The sequence below is a fragment of the Corylus avellana genome, chromosome ca9 (assembly GCF_901000735.1).
Source record: "Corylus avellana chromosome ca9, CavTom2PMs-1.0".
NCBI classification, from domain to species: Eukaryota; Viridiplantae; Streptophyta; class Magnoliopsida; order Fagales; family Betulaceae; genus Corylus; species Corylus avellana.
The window spans coordinates 14,543,113-14,564,607 of record NC_081549.1 but is presented as its reverse complement, the minus strand read 5'-3'; the positions used below and the strand labels follow the sequence as shown (position 1 = coordinate 14,564,607).

At 34.9% G+C, this 21,495-nt stretch overlaps 1 protein-coding gene across 2 annotated transcripts; it reads right to left on the bottom strand.

Annotated features, from left to right (window-relative positions):
- Positions 1 to 940: 940 nt before the first annotated feature.
- LOC132191299 (uncharacterized) lies at positions 941 to 16,220 on the bottom strand. 2 transcript variants are annotated; one of them, XM_059606247.1, is made up of 14 exons: positions 16,131 to 16,220; positions 13,313 to 13,347; positions 13,108 to 13,202; positions 12,095 to 12,971; positions 11,930 to 11,997; positions 11,413 to 11,495; positions 9,840 to 9,939; positions 9,611 to 9,696; positions 8,364 to 8,446; positions 8,084 to 8,211; positions 7,859 to 7,960; positions 4,007 to 4,300; positions 3,786 to 3,908; positions 941 to 1,548 (listed from the first exon to the last, which is right to left on the bottom strand). In XM_059606247.1, exons 2-14 carry the CDS (start codon positions 13,314 to 13,316, stop codon positions 1,165 to 1,167), a joined length of 2,427 nt encoding a protein of 808 aa, XP_059462230.1. In that variant the 5' UTR covers positions 13,317 to 13,347; positions 16,131 to 16,220; the 3' UTR covers positions 941 to 1,164. The 2 variants fall into 2 exon arrangements, with proteins under 2 accessions (XP_059462230.1, XP_059462231.1); XM_059606248.1 differs by lacking the exon at positions 16,131 to 16,220 and adding an exon at positions 13,583 to 14,147.
- Positions 16,221 to 21,495: the final 5,275 nt, after the last annotated feature.

Here is a 21,495-nt window from a genome sequence, read left to right as displayed (position 1 = left end):
GGGCCATGTGACATGTTTTTGTTAGGACACGTGTCAGTACGTTAGTTTGACGGACGAAATGGAAATGGAGGTACTAAAACGATATTTATCGATAAGATAAATATCATCTGTAATACGAATTGAAACCTTAGTAAAAAAAAATAAAGTCGTGAAAACCTAAATATAAAAATGTAATTAACCCTTTTTTCTTTTGCTTGAAATCTATCATGTTTGATGGTGTTTGCAATTTTTGATGTGATGTATTGAGGATCGCTGCTGATAGGTCTATTTAGAGAACTATTAGGCAAGGGAGTGAGAGATTTGAACAATTGATTTCACTTTATAAGAGATAATCGTTGTTGGTGAAATAACATTAAATTAATGTCGAACTTGTAAAAGAGATTGAATTAGAAATGATATCTATCGGATTGAGGCACTAAAATTTTTCTCTCTATGGAGATTCAAGCCTTCTGTGATTTTGCCAAAGGCAGAAAATCGTTGTGGATCTATTTTTCAACTCTGTTCGATTTTTTACCGTTATGATTTTGTGGTTGTGGATCTATTTTTTGGTGTTTTGATTTTGTGGTTGTTTAAACGGGTTAAATGGGCGAATCCTAAAAAATTATTCATACCTGTGTGAGGATATGGGCATACTTCATCTATTTTAAAATAATACTATTTAGTAGACTAACTTAATAATGCGACAATAAAAATCAATCTTTAGATTTTTTTTTTAAAAAGAAAAATGTTGATTTTCACTATCATATCATTCCAATCATATAATTGTCTACTAAATAACATTACTAATGCTAAACCACAAAGAGGGATAACATGAAACCATTGATCCTGCCCGTTTTTTGCTACTAGAATGGCCAAGATTTGCTTCAATCATTTGGCTGGAAAAAAGTGCATAAACAAATAAGAAGACAATTTTCCTTTTTCCTCTCATACTAGCTCTAGCGAATCATAAAGGGCCATAGAGTATATAAACAACTCTTAAAATACCAGTGCTTTCCAAAAAAATCATCTGTATAATAGACTTCTATCATTCTAAGCAATTCAAAAAAACATATGTACTTGAATAGCTCAGTAAGATGCAAGGACATTTCCAACATCAAATCTAGCAATTAACTAGAGTGTAATATAATTTAAGCTACAAAATTTCGTATTCTGAGAATTTGGAACTCACATGAGGATTCCTTCAGCATTATTAAGGGCTTTCTTCGCAATCTTAAACTTTTCTGTGACGGCATTATTGGCCTTTACAACATACTCCTTGATGAAAAACTCAATGCCACGCCTAAGACTTTCAAGCTCGGGGGTGACTGCCACACGTGTGAATATGTTCCAGATAAGCTTATCGGGATGCTCAAAAAGGGCCTCGAATAGCATTCGGAAATGCATAATCCTTTTTGGGGTGAGCACCTTGATATCATCCAGTTCTGCAGACTTCAAAACTGAGAGGGAGAGGGTGAAAGAGGAAACCATCTCTGCTACAAATTTTGCTAGGTGCATTGACCTAATGAGCTGCATTGACTCCAGCTCTTTGAAATGGTCCCAAAGGCAAAACTGAGAAATTATAACAGATAAAAAATGATTATGAAAATGATATGAAGAAAAACATCACTCGGAAAGCACTATATTTTCAGAACGATAAAGAAATAAATTAAGAAAGAAAAAAGAAAAACAGAAAGCACTTTTGAAAGAGTTTATAATGAATCAAAATTCATGGCATGTAAGCAGTAATGGCCCAACCAAATTTCAGACTTCAAAAATATAAACTGAAGTCATAGCACAAGGATCAAAATAGCAACCATAAGAGAACTTTTTGCTTATAGAACATAATCTGGCTATGAGAGAGGCTCTTTAAAGAGTAGCAGTAGATTCTAAATATGGTAGCTCATGGGGTGGGTACAGTTCTAATGATGTTAATGGGTCATATGGGGTTGGTCTTTGAAAAAATATCAGGAGACTCTGGAGGAACTTTTCTAGATATAATAGTTTTGCAATGGGTGACGGTTCCAAGATTAGATTTTGACATCACATGTGGTATTGGGCCAGACCCTTAAGGTTGCTTCTATGAAGTTCTTCAGAATTTTTCACTTTAAGGATGCTTTCATGGCAGAAATTGACAGCTTTCTAGTGACTCTCATTAGTGGAACGTTAATTTTATCAGAGCGATGCATGACTGGAAGGTGGATTTCTTCACCTCATTCTTCAATTTGTTGTATTCCATCAAACTGAGACCAAACAAGAAAGACAAGCTTTGTCGGATCTCTTCCAGGAGAGGTTTATTTGATGTTAGATCATTCTATAATGTCATAATTTTTTTTTTTTGATAAGTAATGATGATATATAAAAAGATCGCAGAGGGGCACAACCCACATACACAGGAAGTATAAACAGAGAGCGCCTAGGAGGGAGAAAAATGAAAAAGAAACTCAGAGAAACTAATCACTAAAGGAGCTAGCCAAACGGCCGTCCAAGAGTAAAGAGTAAAAAAGAAAAAATGAGTCAATTCCTCTATGGTCCTAGTGGAATTTTCAAAACATCTAACATTTCTTTCATTCCAATTACACCCCATGACATTTCTCTTTTTCCTTGCAAGAGTATATGGCGGCATAAAATCCCATTGAGAATGGCTTTCTTCGCCTGATTAGCCATTTTAGGAAAGAGCCTCACTATAGAAAACTTAAGGAAGCGGAATCTCCTAATGGTAGATTGGTGTTGCCTATACAAGAAGGGTGGGGAAACTGTGAATTACCTATTCCACTGTGAGATTACTAGTGGGTTATAGAATTCTGATTTGATCTTTTTGGGTTAGAGTGGGCTATGCCTTGATGAGTGGCGGATATCTCTGCATATTAAAGAGGACAATTTGATAGTGTTCAGAGTGCAACAGTGTGGAAGTGTTCAGAGTGCAACAGTGTGGAAGATGACCCCACCTTACTTAATGTGGTGTATTTGGAGAGAAATGAAAAAGTTAAGAAAATCATGAGAGGACGATGGTAAAGCTAGGCCTTCTTCAAAACCCTTTACCAATGGACAGCTGCCTACGATTGTCTTCATGTTTCTATTTTTCTGATTTTCTTGATCTTTTGTCTTTTTCTAGTTAGATGTTGTATTCTTTATGTGTACTTAGGTTGCGTAATTTTGCTTTTTAATTAAATTTGTTTACTTCAAAAAAAAAAAAAAAAAAAAGTTGACATTCAAAAAGAACACAATTAATTCTATGGTCAACGAATAGTGCACACGAATTAGTACGATTAGTGAGAAATTTGAGTCACAATTAGTTTCACAAAAAGTTCGGCATCCTATGGAAATTGAATGGCTCCATTTTGATTAAGCAAACGACCAGGCAAAATGAATGATAATGGCCACTAGTAAGTCGTAAGGAAGAAATGAATCATCTGAAAAGTCATAAGAAAATCTTGGAAGTGTCTCGCAAATACTTCCTAATTAGGATGCATATTAGTTTATTATACTATTGATTATGTAAGCCTCAGTATAGCTTGGATTTTGTTAAAATTTTCCTTCCACTTGATAAATAAAATGTAAATCTAAATAAGAGGGGTGGGATTCTAAGTGTATAAGATGAGTGATTGAAAATATCATATGGTGCTTTGAGTAATAAAAGAGGAACCATGTCTAAAAAGGAAGAAATAATATATTCTCAAAGAGAAAGGAAGTTTTTGTCATGTTTGCAGTTTGCACAACTTGGAAGAAGTCAAGGGGGGTATTTGCCATGTTTTCCCCTAAATTCTATACGAGAGTCATCCTAATCAAAATATAGAGAGAAAGAACACCTGTAAAGTGAACTTGTGGTTTTTGTCATGCTCGCACAACTTGGAAGCAAGAACAGTGTAATACTTGTTAAACACTTTCTCCTGTAAACAGCACTCTACAAGAACGCGCAGGATCTCTCTGTCCTGTGAACAAATTGAAAGTCAAATGTCAGAAAATGAAAGAAGACAGTTAAAAAAGAGGAGGAAAAAATAAATAAAATAAAAGATCAAAAGGTACCCACCCGCTTCCCATGTAAATCCAACCTTAGAAGCTTCTCAAAAGCATCAATATAGTCCTCCCCACTCATGATTACGCAAAAGATTGCCTTTCTGGCATCTGTGTTCATCCTCTGTGCAGCAGCAAGCTGCAGCATTTTTTGGGCTTCAAGAACCTCTTTATCTATTGTGCTGGCAACCTCTTCAACCTTGTCCATTGTGGAAGCCATATCACCAGACAACCACCATTGGCCCTTCTTGTCAGGATCAAGAAGCTTGCTCCATTTGAGCCCTCTAATTAAAACGTCTTCAACTCTTAACTGAAAATAATAATATATATATGAAAATAAAGAAATAACTAAGAATACTAAAATGTCACGCGAATCATATAAATGGAGAAGTTGATTCAATATCTAAGAAACTACATTGAGACACTTTTTGTTTCATAGTGGGAAGGTTATCATAACTTCCTTTTATCCCGAGTGTCCATGAGCCATCCCCAATATCAAGACATCCTGGCATACATAATAGTCTACTAGGCTAATGAAAGATAGAAGGCACCTTAGAGTCATATACTCTAGTCATAGTTACTCTTTAGGGACTTTCATTCCATTAAGCCAGCAAGTTGATATCTTCAACCAAAACATGTGAGGAAGTACAGGAGAGTTTTGGCTGATACAAGAGTAAAGTATTGTACAGAGTTGTTTTTCATCGAGTAGTTTGTGGTTGGTTTTATGGTTTCAACCTCCAGTTGAAAGAAAACCCTTTGCAAGGGTTACCAGGATGCTCCTCCTCAACATCTTGGCAACCGGTGACAAACAAGATAAGCCTCACTTTGTTCATACATCACTTGAAAGTATTTTGAAAATCAAGATATACATTCATTCAATTGCAGTAGACAATAACCCGTAGGATAGATAGATTACATAGCTTCTACTTTCTTTTGCTATTTTTTCACATGATTTTCTGTAACTGTAAAATACAAGTGTAACCCCTTTGTGTAAAACATAATGTGTATTGGGTAAGCCGAAAGGTACCAACAAGCTTAATAGAATGTCTTAACTATGATGGGAATCTGTAAATGTAAGAGAAATTGGGGTGAATCTCCTTCTGCCTTCATTCCATTCTTCGAAATATATAAGAAATGTGGTTATACAGCTCATAACATCTCACCTACAAGTTCTAGAAACTTCTAGAAGGAAACTCCTATCATTCTAACACTTCCCCCTCAAGCTAGAGCATATGCTCAATTTGGAATAAACAAACTCTAATACTCCCCCTCAAGTTGGAACATCTTAGAACACACAAACACAAAGACGGACTTTATAAATAAACATTAACAAAAAAAAAAAATGCACTAAACCGAACATTAAAAAAAAGCAAAAATTCCACTAAAACACCTACACCAATAAAACATTCTCAAAAATGCCAACTCCGATCGGATCTTGCCGCAAAACCAAGGGGCCAGTCGGATCCCATTAGAAAACTCAAAGATCCGGTTAGATCTCACTACAAGACACCAAAGCCGGCCAGATCTTACTGGAAAACACGAGGCTGGTTGGATCTCGCCGCAAAACACTAAGGCTGTTCCAATCTCACTACAAAACACCAAAGCCGATCAGATCTCACCACAAAACACAAAGGGTGGTTGGATCTCGCTGAAAACACAAATGACGGTTGAATCTTGTCGGAAATGTGGTCTTAAAACATCAAACTACACCAATATTGTGACATCCCACATCGCCTGGTAGGGGTGTCAAAAATTACCAAGAAACCGAAAACCAAAACCGGAACCGAAAAACCGGGAAACCACGGACCCGGTTCCGGTTCCGGTTCCGGTTGGGAAAAACCAAAAACCGGATTCCCCAGTTCCGGTACCCGGTTATTACCGGGTTACCGGTAATAAATATATATAAATATACACTAGTTCGATTTGCCAAACAATAAAATTGAGGTCTGACTTGTCTGGGTGCAATTTGCGATCAATGTATTTCTTCTAGGAAGCCAAATTTGTCAAAAACGTTTCAGGTATGTAGTCAAACTTTTATACTTATATTGCTCTTGAAAAAGCCTTTTCAACAATGAATATTGTTAAAAATTGTTTACGTGACCGAATGAGAGATAAGTGAATGAATGATTGTCTAGTTATGTACATTGAGAAAGATATATTCAAGACTATCAACAATGAATAAATCATACAGCAATTTCAAACTATGAAAACTCGACGAACGCAATTGATTAAATTAACGCACTAGGCGTCACAAAATAATTTGGAAGTTATATTTACATGTTTTAAACAATAATTAAATTTTGTTGAATTGTTTATTTATTTCATTAGTTATATTCTTTAATTAATTTTTGTTTAACTTTTGTTTTTCATTCATTAAAAATAACTATAAATAAATTGCCCCCTCTGAACCAAAATCCTAACTCCGCCACTGTTTATAAGGTTTGAAGAAGGAAAGGTAAATTCAACGTTCACAGACAGGAAAAAAACAGTTATTTATATGCATTTTTTGATAAGAGTTATTTATATGCATTTTATACTAATGTTACAATAAAAGGCATGCAGAAAACAAAAAAAAACAGCATTAGGCTGGCTGCATTTCTTGTATACTTTTTGTGTATGAGGGCTTTGCCTCTTCTTCCAATAAATTATTATTCATCCAAAAAAAAAAAAAAGAGCATAGCAATACAAAATCTTAGGTCTCACTAGAGCTTCTTATTGTTAAAGTATCTCGTCCAGAAGACTTGATGGACCCCCATCATGAAAACACAAATACGAGGGCAGAAATCTGCTAAGACTTTTCATTCAACAATTGTTTTAATGTTTCTAATAGACTAAACTATATAGAAGCAAAATACAGGAGAAAAAAAGAAGAGATTTTATAAAATACAAACTCCTAGCTAAAAATCTTTCTTATTAGTAAGTAAGATCCAAACAGACACAAACAAAGTTCAAAAGACCTCGTTACCGAGTAGTACCAACTACGACAACAAATCATCAATGTTTCTATAATTATCACAATTCCTAAATTTAGAATATACTTTTTTTTTAATAAGTAAATTTTTGTCCCCAAGAAAAAGGGAATGGGAGATTCGAATTAATGACCTTTACTTCATGAAACGTGGTCCTAAGCCGATTAAGCTAGTCCTTAGGACACAACAATAACTAGACAAAAAAGCATTCCAATATATATGTGCGCATGCATATTTATGGATTAGGTCCAAGTAACACCAACTGCATATGGAAGACAATCTACAGTGAACTAGACAATATTTTCTGATTGAAAGTTATTAATTGATGTAATATTGCAAGCTGTAATTTGAACCAACCCTATATATACAGATGCATACATATATGCATAGATATACAAAGTTACTTAATTCCTTCATGTCTTTGGAGAGCAAGGAATTCAATAGCGAGGCCGAAACCTTTGTTCTTGAGATCTCTTTATTATTAGACGGTGACTATCAACTCTCTTTTTTGAACATGCTGGAGTTCTTTAGTCTTTGAATTGTAAAAGTTAGATTTTGCTTCTGGGTGTTTCGTGTTTCTCTTATATACAACCCGTGTACTACAATTGCACCCTTCACTGCACTTTTTTGAATGCAAGTGATTGCTTACAGAAAAAATATATATATTATTAGTTCTTATTTTAATAGATTATAAAATAAGATCCATACTTCGATCAAATGATTTGATCTCAAATACCCTCTCCTACTGATCTTAGCTAGGATTTCATTTTGAATAACCTTCTGTAGACAATCCCAAAATTTTTCTCTTTCTTATGTTTCTTGAAGACGCTCCACAAAGACACTTAAGAAAAAGATGATGAATAAAATGTTAAAAAAGTGAAATAATTAACTAGCAAGACCTTTTGTAGCCATTTCTTTATCCGTGTGTGATGAGCAGGATCCTCTTTAGGCCTTTTCTTGTTGTTCTTGATGTCCAATATGGTTTCAAGCATGAACTCCATCTGCAAGCATTATCAATTATAATATTTGTGAATCAGGTAAAGAGAAAAGGAAAAAAAAAAAAAAAAAAAAAAGTGAGAGAGAGAACATTTTTCATAATAAAACTAAAAGTTCTATAAGCTTACTCTCTTGCCGTTTATTTTTTCCTGGCCATCTCCAGAGGAGGCCTTCAACTCATTCACCCTATTTTGAACACTCTGAATAAAATTTTTCAATGCAACAGGATCATCACTCCTTATTTTCATTCCACAGCCTATACAGTTGATAACAGTTCATGTCAGACATGAGTAGCTGGCAGTAACATGCTATTACAAAAGATAGAACAGTCATGCCATGCTATTATTATATAGAAAGCCAAAAACCATAAATGAGGAGACCAAATATCAAAAGTTCAAAGAGGCTTACATTGTAAAGTTGTCAAGATGGTAGAGACATCAATCTCTGTTAATCGCTTGCTCAACATTATCAGGAAGTCACATATTAAATCACTGGGAACAAGAAGTACAGCTCTTAGAATGGGCTGTTATAATTTAAGATACATACTAACTAAGAAAGAAGTCAGTAAAATGCCTATGCAAAGACACATCATTCGTCAAGCAACTACTAAATTGCACAAAGGTTGCACAAATTAGGGATTCCGCTACTCAGAAGTTGTTTCTGATGCAGAACATTTGCAAAACTCATAGATATATCATGCCACAACGTACTAAGAGATATTGCTATCATTTCAACAAAAGAGAAAATGACAATTGCTGATTCATTCTTTTCTTCTTCTGTGAAATGAAGCAATTTCAGTAGTACTGTCATGGATTACCCAGCCATGTGTCTTAACACAATCTAGTACTTTTAATGACTTTAAAGAAACCGATTTCACATTATGTTCACATTATAATATTGACACATGATAACCTACGCAAGAGGCATATTGTGGTGGTTGAGTGATATTGTATGTGCAAGAAGAGTGAGGAGTCCGTTGATCATCTTTTGCTTCATTGCGAAGTGGCAGGCGCATTGTGAAATTACATCTTTACATTGTTTGGGATAGAGTTATGCCGAGGCGGATATTGGATTTGTTTACATGTTGGGGTGGTTCAGTTGGGTGTAGTCTAGGAAAGGAAATATGGAGGATGGCTCCGTTGTGCGTAATGTGATGTATTTGGAGGGAGAGAAACGCACGGACATTTGAGGATGTTGAGCTTTCGATGGTCAAGTTGCGAAGGAATATGACTAATTTGTTGCATATGTGGAAGGTGGCACATAATCGAGTAGATGTTCCTACTTTAGCTGATTTCATGAACTTATTTTATTCTTCTACCTCTTAGGGGCTCATCTTTTGTATATATACTAGGGTTGCGCCCCTCTGCACTTTATTAATGATATTGAAATTACTTATTAAAAAAAAAAAACATTTGCATACGTTCATCACATGATTCACTCCTTACCTAACGAAGCATGTATCTTAACATGTAATAGAAAGTTTTGATGAGCAGAAATTTGGCCATCCTAACAATTATGGTCTCATCCAGCAGTCCGCTTTATTTCACGTTATGATGTATACTTTTGGAGTACTCAGAATTTTATTTTTTTTTATTAACTTTATTACTCTAATATTTTTACAGAGTCAAGTGTCCAGGATAACATAAGTTACCTACCTTGAGCAAACTCCAAATATGTATAAATAGGAGAGCAAAAGAGTGACATTTCGCAAGGAAAGATTGTCTTCTCTGTGGTACTCATCCTGGGTACAAAGATAGACAATGTCTCAGTACATTTTCTAAAATCTTAGCAAAGGAACACCAAAACCATGAAATTCTCAAATGATTAAAATTCAAACAACTTGCAATTGCAGTAATGTAATCAATTCCTGTATCTACGGCACACCTCAAAACATTTAGCAAGGGAAGCCATAAGCTTTGCGCCGAAGTCAATTCCAACTAAACATGTTATCCCTGCAACAAAAGCACCAAAAACAGCAGCATACCTACACAAAGAGCACACAGCCAATGACTAAGACAAATAAAAGAAGAAAGGGAAAGCCTGATAAAGGGCCCAGTTTAATATCCACTTATGGACCAAATCTGACCAACACCCATTGTGAAATATTTTCAATTCATACAAGACCATGCAGCAAAATGGAACAAAATATTTTTTCAATTGTAACTGAAAGCTGCCATCTCGTACCATTTGTATAGGCAATTCAGCAAGTTTTGGATTAAAATATTCCACAGGGCCATAAGAAAAAACCAAAAAGAGACTTTTTATAATCAAAGAAACATTCATCCAGCAAAATACTTTTAATGGATATGGAATTCTGGTCCTTGGACCAACAGCTTACAAACTATCGCAAAGTGGACCAGGAGGTAGATATTAAATAGCTACAATTTTGAAATAAAATCAAGAGGCAAAGGCATCAAAGACAGTTAAGAATAGAAAAAATTTTGATTTTTTTTCTAAACTTACTGCCAAATCTACATTTTGAAGATGACAAAGCGAGAAGGGAAAACTAAGGAACTCTAGAGTTTCATTTGCAAAAGAGGAAAGGAGGGGAGCAAGGAATCTTTCATAGATAATAAAGATAACCAACCAAAAAGATCTGACATGACTTAGGATGAATAAGTTACAATATCTGGCAAAGAGCAATCTAAGAGAACTAAAATGTTCAAAACAGAACTTCAAGGAATTCTTTATATAGATAACACATTCAATGAACAAATAGACCATGGTTTTCCAATTCAATTTTTCCATCTGAAATGGACTCCACATTCTTAGATCTACCTGTTTCAATCAAAAGGATATATCTTTCTTGTTGAGATATCACAAGATTCTTATCAATCGTGAAGATTCTATTCAGATTTATTTGATCTTTTCCAATATTCAATATGACAAACATGAAAGCGAATTGAAATGGTAAGCCTTGTCTATACTACTTCTCTTTTGCCTAAGGTCGAATGAAGCTCTTTCTCTAATTATTTGTTTATTTAAAAATTTGAGGACTGGAAGACTTATTATAGCTAAAATTTCAATCAAGACCTGGTACAGAGAAATTAAGAGGAGGCGTGCATTCGCATGAAAAGCAGAGCCTTTGCAATGCTGTTCAACACATTCATTCCCAACCCAGATGGACTATGTATAAACACACACACACACACACATATATATTCCAAATAAATGAATTGAATTTTCATGTGGAAGATGTTAGGATAAAGAAGACACAACACACACACACACACACACACACATATATATATATTCCAAATAAATAATTGAATTTTCATGTGGAAGAAGTTACGATAAAGAAGACACAGCTAAGAAACAGAAATCAAAGTAATGAAATGAACACTCTCCAGGCAGCACTATGTACTTAATCATTATCAACTATATTAAATTGGAAATGGCGTCAATCAGAGGTTGGAGAAAGAGAGGCAGATGAAGTGAAAATAAATAAACTCTTAACTGTTCATTGCCACGAGGACCTCCAGAACAAAATGCCAAAACCTCCTCGCTGATTATCTGTGAAGCAGCACTGCGAGCAATAGACTGCAGATGGGTTGAATCAGAGAGTAAAAGATGCAATTCTAGACCAACAACTGCATATAGATCTCACAGAAAAAATTATGGTGAAAAATGGACCAGAACTAATAGCAACTTTCAAGGTGCTGGATTAAGTGACTCCAAAGCAACTGCAGACTGCAGCTCCCAAGAACAGTGTTCCACCAGGACAGGTCTTATGGGTCAGATATGTTTAAAATCAAACCATTTTTTGAATGATATCACTCTTCTAATTTTTGTTGGTGAAACTAGAACCTAACCCCACCCGCTTCAACATCAGTGCCAGAGGAACTTATACGACAAGTTTATCATCATAATGGTTGCAGTAATCATTTCACATAATATAGAGATCTAGAATACAAGATAATGAACATTTAGAAAGCGTGTGCAAAAAACATTAAGGTATAAGAGGAATGGCATACAAGAAGGATTGTGGATATTTCCTCCGTCATTGATTCCACATTAGATTCAGACAACCTATTCAGAAGACCTGGAACAAGTTAAGGATAAGAAATTTAGAGAGCAAGTAGCAGTTCAGCTTTAAGGTAAAAAAAGCCTAGTTAAACATAAAATCACAGATTTCATACCCCGTACATGTCTGCGTATTTTGGTATACTCTTCTGACTCATTTCCTGAACGACCTCTCAAATGAGGTGCAACATATTTTCCATCTCCCTTCCCTGCGGGTACCTTGGCAGAAACTTCTTCTGACACCACTTCTCCACCACAAGGCTCAACCGGATTCAAAGCACCAATAGCTGTATCACCCACCTCATCACATTCTTGTACTGGCTCTGACAAATTTCTTTTCTTACGCTTCTTCCTTGAAGGCGCCTCAGCAGGACCTTCTTCTGACATGTGCGCATCTAATATTTTCACTGGTTCAGACACTCCAACACTAGAGTCACCTGCAACATCACTTTCTAGCCCTTGGTCCAATGACTTCCTCTTAGTCTTCTTCTTCTTCTTCTTCTTACTTTTAGAGCTCTTGTCAGAAAATTCCTCGGCACCTGGGAGTTCTTCCTCCCCAAAAGAATCAATAATAGATGGGATTCCTTCAAATAATGAATTGATACCATCGTCCTCTCCTCTTAATTTTCCAACCTTCACCTTGAGTTTCTTAGCAAGTTTCCTTTCCAATTCCAAATCTTCCTTCGCCGATACAACATAATTTTGCATTTCCATTTCAAGATACTCCTCAAATTTCGTCCCTTTCGAATTTCTTTTGGAACCCTTCTTTCCATTCACCACCTGTGATGTACTAGAACCATTAAATTCCGAAGACACCAGCTTATCCTTAACCTCCATTGGCATGTTAGTTTTCTCCGAACTCTGATGTCTCTCAGAGTTACCATTTGGTTGCAAATATTCTCTCCCTTTGACATTGTTACCGAACAAATTATTCGGTATTTTTACGCTTTCTGAGTTTGAATTTCCAGACTTTTTCTTAAGCTTTTGATATTCCTATAAGCAAAAAATTCACATTACACAGAAGAATAAACACCTGCATAAATATCATCTGATTCCAAAGAAAAAAAATCAAAAATAAAAATAAATATGGTAGAAAAGAAAGCAATAAAACAACGACAAATTCTTTTACCTGATGTTGGAGCAGAGCTTGATGTTTCTTCGCTTTCTTTTCTAACCGAGCCTCTTTTCGCCTTTCTCGATGTGATTTCCCTTCCCATTTTTTCTCTGCAACGTGATTAAAGAACAAAATTAATACTACCTTCATCGTTTCTGAAAACTCAAAGCAACGTAGAAAATTGAACTCGAGTTAATAATCAGAACCATAAGATGCTCACCCATGCTTCCTAATTAAGCTTCCCAAACTTAGCAACTGTGAAAAAATAAAAAATAAAAAGACATGTTAGGCACGTTGCTAGTATGAAAATTGACCAATTGAAGCTCATGGCTAAACATTATTGTGATATTTTCTTCCCTTTCCAAAGCCGATTTTTCCCATCAACAAAAGAGAGGCCTAATTGGCGTAGCGGTGCTGTGGGTGCAGTGTGATTGGTGTGTTGGAAGTGTGGGTGGTGTAATGCAGGTTGAGTCTCTTGTCGTGAGCATACCGTGGAGGTGTTCACAGCTCCAAGCGGTCGTAGCGGTGCGAAGTTGTGGGTTGCTCGAGGAGGCTCGAACGCGGGGGTCTAAATGTGAGTAGCGCTATGTGGAGTGCAGTGTGGCTGCAGCGACAGAGGAGCCGTACGGTGTGCGGTGTGCAGCAGGGTGCAGTGACAGAGGAGCCGTGCCTCCGATTAGCGGAGCCATGCCTCCGATTGGCGAAGCCGTGCGTGTGTGCGGTTTGCAGCATGGGTGCAGCGTCAAAGGAGCGGTTTGCAGCGTGCCCCCATCACCTCCAAAAAATTTTCATTACCTCCTGTATAATTTTTCTAGATGCTCTCTTTGCCTATGCTCAGTCATTCATCAAGGGGCACCGATAAACAAGATCACGAAGGTTGAAATCTTTGTGAAAATTTATCATTGCTCAGCCACCAACATGGTTTTTTTTTTTTTTCCCTTCAACTGTTGCTGTTTCCTAGTAAGGACATTAGGTCGAGTAATGCTTGGCGCAATCCAAATATCGGGGGGAAATCCGAACTGCCTCACATGGCATGGTGAGTGGACCACACCATGTCAGCCCACTTATTAAAAAAAAAAACAAACAAAAAAAAAAAACGCAGATTTAGGTTACTCTTCTCTTCTCCTCTTCAATTCCAGCCAACGCCCCCTCTCTCCCTCTCGCTCGCTTCCTCCCTGCCAGAAAATCCTTGTCGCTGCTGGAGGATCCCCTCCGATGACAGCCTAGAAGCCCACTCTCCCTCCCTCGCACCTGTCACTCTAACTCCAGCGAAAGATCTCCGGCGACTCGAGAAGAAAATCGTTGGTTGGGCGTCGGCAAAGGATTTCAAAAATGCCAACACCCAATCATCATTTCATCTAATCACAAGGCGTCCTGTTCTTTCTCTCACAGAAACGGTAATGCGTGTTTTTCAGTCTGGGTTTCTTGATTTAGATCGGAATATGATTTGAAGGTTGATTTTTGTTGATGGGTAAGCCGTATTTAGGGTTTATGGGTAGCGTTATTTTTGCCCATGTGATCACTTTTGGTTTTGTAGGTTCACTTGGTAAAATGAATTTGATATCTTGATCTGTGTTTGTTTACTTTCATTTGGGTGTGCGATTATGTGTCATTTACAAGTATTGAAGTAACTTATTGTGAATTATTTTGTATGTAATATGTGTAGTCTTTACCCTTTTTTCTTGTCTTTTCATTGGGAAGTAACTTTGATTTTAATGTTTGAAGGTTACTGGCAAATCATTTATGCATTAATTTGTTTAGCTAATTTGAATTTTTCTTCTAATAACTGCTACATGGACTCGTGGAATGAGTGCAAAGTAGACTATTTGCACACATAGATTTCAATTGATGACGCTTCACCCCTCCAAGCTGGCCCCCAAAATGGTTTGTTAGGCATTTTTCTTCAAATCATTGTATTTTTTTCTCATTAGTATATTTTAATCATTATTTGTTGAATGTTGAATCAAAGTGAATGTTATTATTCACATTTCAACTATGTTAATTTTTTTTTTTTATTTTTTATTTTTTTTGGTATAGATGGGAATGAAATTGTGCATGATGTAGAGTCTGGCAATAAGGACAACACGTTCAAGTACAAGCTCTTAGATGGAGATGAATTTGTTGAGGAACCTAAGATAGGTATGGCGTTTAACTCCCTAGGAGAACTTATCTTATATTATAAGAAGTATTCCAAGAAAGAGGGTTTTGAGGTGGTCATAAAAAAGGAAACTACGAATGATAGTGGCTCCGTAATTCACATCACCCTAGCATGTGGTCGTCAAGGGAAAGCAAGAACCAAGTTAAGTAATACTTTTTCTAAGCCAAATACAACTACCAAAACTGAGTGTAAGGCCAACTTGAATGCAAAGTATGTTGAATCAAAGTGGTACGTGACTAGTGTATGCATTGACCATAATCATGGTTTAAGCCCAAGCAAAGCTACATACTTTAAAGGCTATAGGAATTTGGATTCTATCACTAAAAGAAAGCTTGAGGTAAATGATAGAGCTGATATTTCATTGAGTGGTTCAAGCGTGGACAAATTTAGTGGTTCATAACCCTATCTTGGTCTGTTATTATACATAACCAAAATAAAACCCCAAAATTAACCAACCTTTCATAAGCTATATTATAATTTTTAAAACTTTCAATTCTAAATGAGTAAAAAGAATGACTGCATATATCAGTTGTTGAAAAGGATGTCGTAGGTTTGCCTTTTTGCAGTTAGGTTTCAGAAGCTTCAAAATTTGACATGTAATGGGGATTTGTGGTGTGATTTAGTTCAGGTGTTGGGTTATCATTGTAATATAACTAAATCGATCTTGGGTGGTGCATAAGTTACTGACATACTAGAACCAGACCAAAGCAAAATCAATTTTAGATTAACTTCTGCCTGATTACAACTACTTTTGGATTTCCTGTTGAAAGATCAGTAGATCGTAATTGAAGGGAAAAAAATCAACTATTCAGACTCTTAACAAAAGATAACCCCAAAATTAACCTAAGAACCAGCCGGTGGAGGAGAGAGGACCACTTACCGCCGGTGGAGGAGAGAGAGAGCCTTCCCGGAGGTGGAGATTTTTGAGAACCTTTGCCGACGCCGAACCGGATAGTTCTCGAGTCGCCGGAGATCTTTTGCCGGAGTGAGAGAGACAGGTGCGAGGGAGGGAGAGCGGGAGAGGGAGAGTGGGCTTCTGGGCTGTCGTCGGAGGGGCTCCTCCGGCGGCGACAAGGATTTTCTGGCAGGGAGGAAGCGAGCGAGAGCGAGAGCGAGAGCGACAGGGAGAGAGGGGGCGTCGGCTGGAATTGAAGAGGAGTAACCTGCGCTTTTCGTTTTTTTTTTTTTTTTTTTTTTAATAAGGGGGCTGACATGGCATGGTGAGAATTGAAGAGAAGAGGAGTAGGCAAATGTTAAAAGCTAAACTTTTTTGTCTAATAAAAGTCTAATTTTTACCTTATTTTTTTAAAAAAGTTAAAAAATAAAAAAATAAAAAATGTCTTAAGCAGTCCTATTTATTTTTTGCCTTTTTTTTATTTAGTATTTTCTTTTTAAATGAAAAATAGTATTTTTCTTCATAATAATGACATTATTATAAAAAAATACTATTTTTTATTTAAAAAAAATACCAAATAAAAGAAAGATAAAAAATAAATAAGGTTGCTTCAGATATTTTTTTAATTTTTTATTTTATTTTATTTATAAAAAAAAATAAGGGAAAAGTTTGTTCAAAATTAGACAAAATAGTGGGGTCCCTATCATCAACCTACATTTTTTTGTTTTTTTTAATAAGTGGGCTGACATGGCATGGCCCACTCACCATGCCATGTCAGCCGGTCCGGATTTCCCTCCGGATATCGAAGGTTGAAGAAGGAAGATGGCAATACAGACTTTTATTTTTTGCAAAACGCACGTTTAAGTAAAACAAAACCGCACCGTTTGAAGAGGTTTGAGGAATTTTGTTGACTTTTTATTTTTACTTTTTGAACAAAGCTTGTCCAGATTTGAAAGAACATTTAATGAGGATTTAAAAAAAAAAAAAAAAAAAAAAAAGAAAAAAAAAACACTTAGTCACCGATTTTAAACTTTTTTTTTTTTTTAGAAGTTTTGATACGGACACAACATAAACCCAACTCATGACCAACTTCTCTGCTACGTGTAAAAAAAATTTGAATTTTAAACCAAATAAATTGTCTTTTTTCTCAAATTTTCAGAATCCTAAAATCCTCTCTATCAATTTTTTTTCTTTTTTAAATGACACGTAGGAGAGAAGTTGGCCATAAGTTGGATTTGTGTTGTGACCTTAACATTTTCCTTTTTGTTAATGCTTTCTTTTGTTTTGTTTTTGTTTATTGTTTTTATTTTTTATCTTTTGAATTCTAAACCTAAGTTACCTAAGGGTGTATTTAGGATTGCGATTTTGCAATGATAATTTGTATTTTTAAAAGATATTTCAAAACGTAAGGCGTTTGGCATTGTAATTTAAAAAACACATAATCTAAAATCAAAAAAAAAAAAATTGCAATTTTTATAAGCAGAATAGGGGGTGTTTATTTGAAAAATAACGAATTTAAACCAAAATTACAGTTTCACATAACAAATATTTGATAGAAAAAATATTTTTTAACATGTTTTACCAAACGCCTTTCGATTTTAAAAATACAATTTTTAAAATTTCACTTATTGAAACCGCAATCACAAATGGACTCCAAAACCAAGGCCAGACTTGTCTGAGTGCGATTTCCAATTAGTGTATTTTTTTTTTTTTTTCTAGGCATTCAAATTTGCCAAAAAAGTTTTAGGTAATGTAATTAAGCTTCTATATTTAAATTGCTATTTTAAATTAATTTTTTAGAAATATATATAGTTAATACTATTTAGTATACTTTTGTATGACTGACATGTAATTTGGATGATATGACAGTGAAAATTAGCCTTTGAATCAACAAGAGCTAATTGTAAAAAGAAAAATCAATAGCTAATTTTATCGGCCACTCCGGCTAGTCTACAAAATATAATTTCTTGTTTGTTATATATTTTAATTATATAAAATATATAATTGTAATTATTTGAGATCAATTATGGAAAACTACAATGGTTCCATTGAACTTCAATAAAATTCTAAATGAGCTCATCTAGAGCTAGATTTAATAAATTTGCCAGTAGATCATTACTTAAGAAAAAAACAAATATGATTACCATGGTATTGATAAAGACCAAATTTGAAAAGCCTATCTACAAAAAAGATCTTGTCAACAATGATTTTTCACAAACACACTTTGGAAAAACATGATGTCGTTTTAATCCAAGCATGACAAAATAAATTGTAAATTATATTTATATGTTTTAAACAAAACTAAATCTTTTTGAATTATTTATTTATTTTGTTAGTTATTCTTTAATGTTTTTAATTAAGTTTTGTTCAACTTTAGTTTTTTCTTTTCATCAAAAAATAAAAAATTGACCCCCCAAACCAAAATCTTGGCTCCGCCATTGTGTACTGCCCCGACTTTTATTACAAGGCGTAAGTAGAATTATCTAAATTCTCATGTGACACTACTGCATACATGTATCTTTCGCAGCGGATTTTTTTTTTTTTTTCTTTCCGTTAAGACTAGAGTTCTCTCCAAAGTTTAAATGCACCAAAGCATCTAATTTAAACTTCACACTATTTATATATAAATATTAACTGCTAGTAGCTTAGTCTCTTCAAACACAGCCACAGGCGGTAGGTTACATATCTTACAAAGTTATTAACAACTTATTGTATAACACAAGCTCCCATAAGTGGACTATGGGAACTCCCACAAGCTCCCATAAGTGAAGTTAATAACTTATTACAAAGTTATTAACAACTTACAAACTACTAGAATTCATACAACTAACTTAAAGTAAGTTAGCCCTTCAACAACTGGAGTATCATATAAGTCCTATGCACCATAGATTGGACACTCATATAGATCAGAACCTTCTTCCTTTTCCTCAACCACATCTATAAAAATTTTATAGGAAAAAGTGTCAGTAAGTTCAAGCAAAGTAACCACTTAATATGAGAGCCCTCCTTTATTCGAAAATATATCTCATCACCAATGTTACTAAACAGCCATGTATGCAGGATTTTCACAAATGAGTATTTATAAATGTATGGCTAAATGGTAAACTAGGTGATAGACAATTTGATACATAGTAATAAATTAGAATAATATTTCCTTACATTTTCTTACTACGTAATTAACTTCACATTTCCTAATATGAAGTGGTAAAGCAGTTCATAACATAATAAGTAAAACATTAATTAAAACCAACATAGTTTTAAACACATAGCATTGCATAATATAACATATCACCATAATATCATAACATAACATCATAAGTGTAATTATACTCTCACTTATCCCCTGGAGTTTGCTAAGTGTTCCCCACTTAACCGCAAGGTTGCTAATAATTTCTTACTCTCATAGCTTTGAGGTGTTAAGAGTATTACCCCACTAACCGTTGGGTTGTTAGGCAACTTTATTTCCCCTTCCTAACATCAGGGTGTCAGGCACATAGGCCCCACCTGACCGCTGAGCTTTACATGCTTTCATACATAACATCATATCTTTCATATCATCATCATTTTCGTAAATTTCGTTTTTCTTCCAAAACTCAACCTCTTTTCATATATCATTTCTTTTTTAAACACATTTTCATTTAACACATATATAAAACATTTCAAAATATATTCATACATGTAATTAAAATAATAGGGCTCAATAAAATATACATAACATGTTTTTGTAAAATAATATAGGGTCAATAAGTTTGAACTTACCTTTTGAGCTTAAAAATTCATTATACGTAGTCTCCTTGATTTGTACACTTTTGCATTAATATTGTATTTTTCACATTAGCATGTATTCTTTCATTTCCTATTCCTAAGCCTTATTTCAAATCCTAGGATCCTTAAAATACCTCGAGAAACATTATTTTCATGCTTGCCTTTATCCTTCAAAATTTGGGTAGCATAACGATATGTTTACAATATCTTAATATCAATTGGGCATTATAATGACATATCTAGACATCTTAATACTATTTGACTACATCGAATTTTCATTTATTTTCATACGGGTATTATTACGGCATTAGTATAATATTTAGGGGTGTCAATCTAGTTGGTAATAACCGGCCACCAACGGGTAACCGAGTACCTCGGTCCAGTTACCGATTTTTGTATTTTCACACACCCGTTTATAACCGGTAACCGGGTGTGTGTGTGTGTGTGTGTGTGTCTATATATATATTATAGTGTTAAGGGGTTATTTTTATTGTAAAGGGATATTTCTTTTGATTGTTTCTTTGTGTACTTGTTTTTATTTTTTTTTCTTTGGGTTTTTTGACACTTTTAAAATGTATTATGAAACCAAATAACAACCATAACTAAGCCTAGCTTATTGGGCTAAAAGAACCATAATTATTTGCTTAAAGGGCCAAAAATGCCTAAATTAAGCCCCAAAAATAGACCCAATATCCAAAATAGGCTCCAAATGCACAATTTTTTGAAAACTCGATTACTGGTTGGGATAACTGGGTACCAACCGATAATCGGCTGGTTATTACATAACCGGGTAATCGGTAGACGATTACCGGTTCCAGTTTTCCAAATTTAATAACCGAGTACCCCAGTTACAGTTACCGATTTTAACCAATAACCGGTAACCGGGATTGTGTTGACACCCCTAGTAATATTTATTTAAAATATCTAACATTAAGGCCCCGTTTGGTTTGCAGAATAGAGCATTGGATTGGATTAGCTAACACTAGGTATAGCTAATCATTTGTTTGGTAACACTCTATTCCTGGGAATGGTATATTCCCATGGGACTACTAATCACATACACATAGGATTAGCTAAGCCACTAAAAAATGAGTGGCTTAGCTAATCATTTCCTATGGGATTAAAATTATCTAATAAATTGCCAAAAAAAAAAAATCCCACCCTTCTCACACCCACAATGCCTCTCTCAAATCGACTCTCTCAGTGCAAAACGATATCCGTCTCTCAAAACGATCGACTCTCTCAGTGAAAACTGAAACGATCTCTCTTCTCTTCGCAAGGATCTCTCTCCACCTCTCTTCTCTTCAATCTCTCTTCTCTGTTTCTTGGTTATTCTGTTTTCTCTCTGTTTCTTGGATTTTTTTTTTTCTCTGTACCTCTCTCATTTTTATTATGTTTTTTTGATTTCTTTTGATTCTTTGTACCGTTTATCTTTGATTATGTTTCTTCGTCTCTCTGTTTTTTTTTTAAATTTTTTTTTTATTTCTTTACCGTTTATTTATTTTTATTCTGTTTCTCCGTCTCTCTTTCTCTGTACCATTTCTTTTTTTTTCTTTTTTTTTTTTTAATTCTGTTTTTTTTTTTT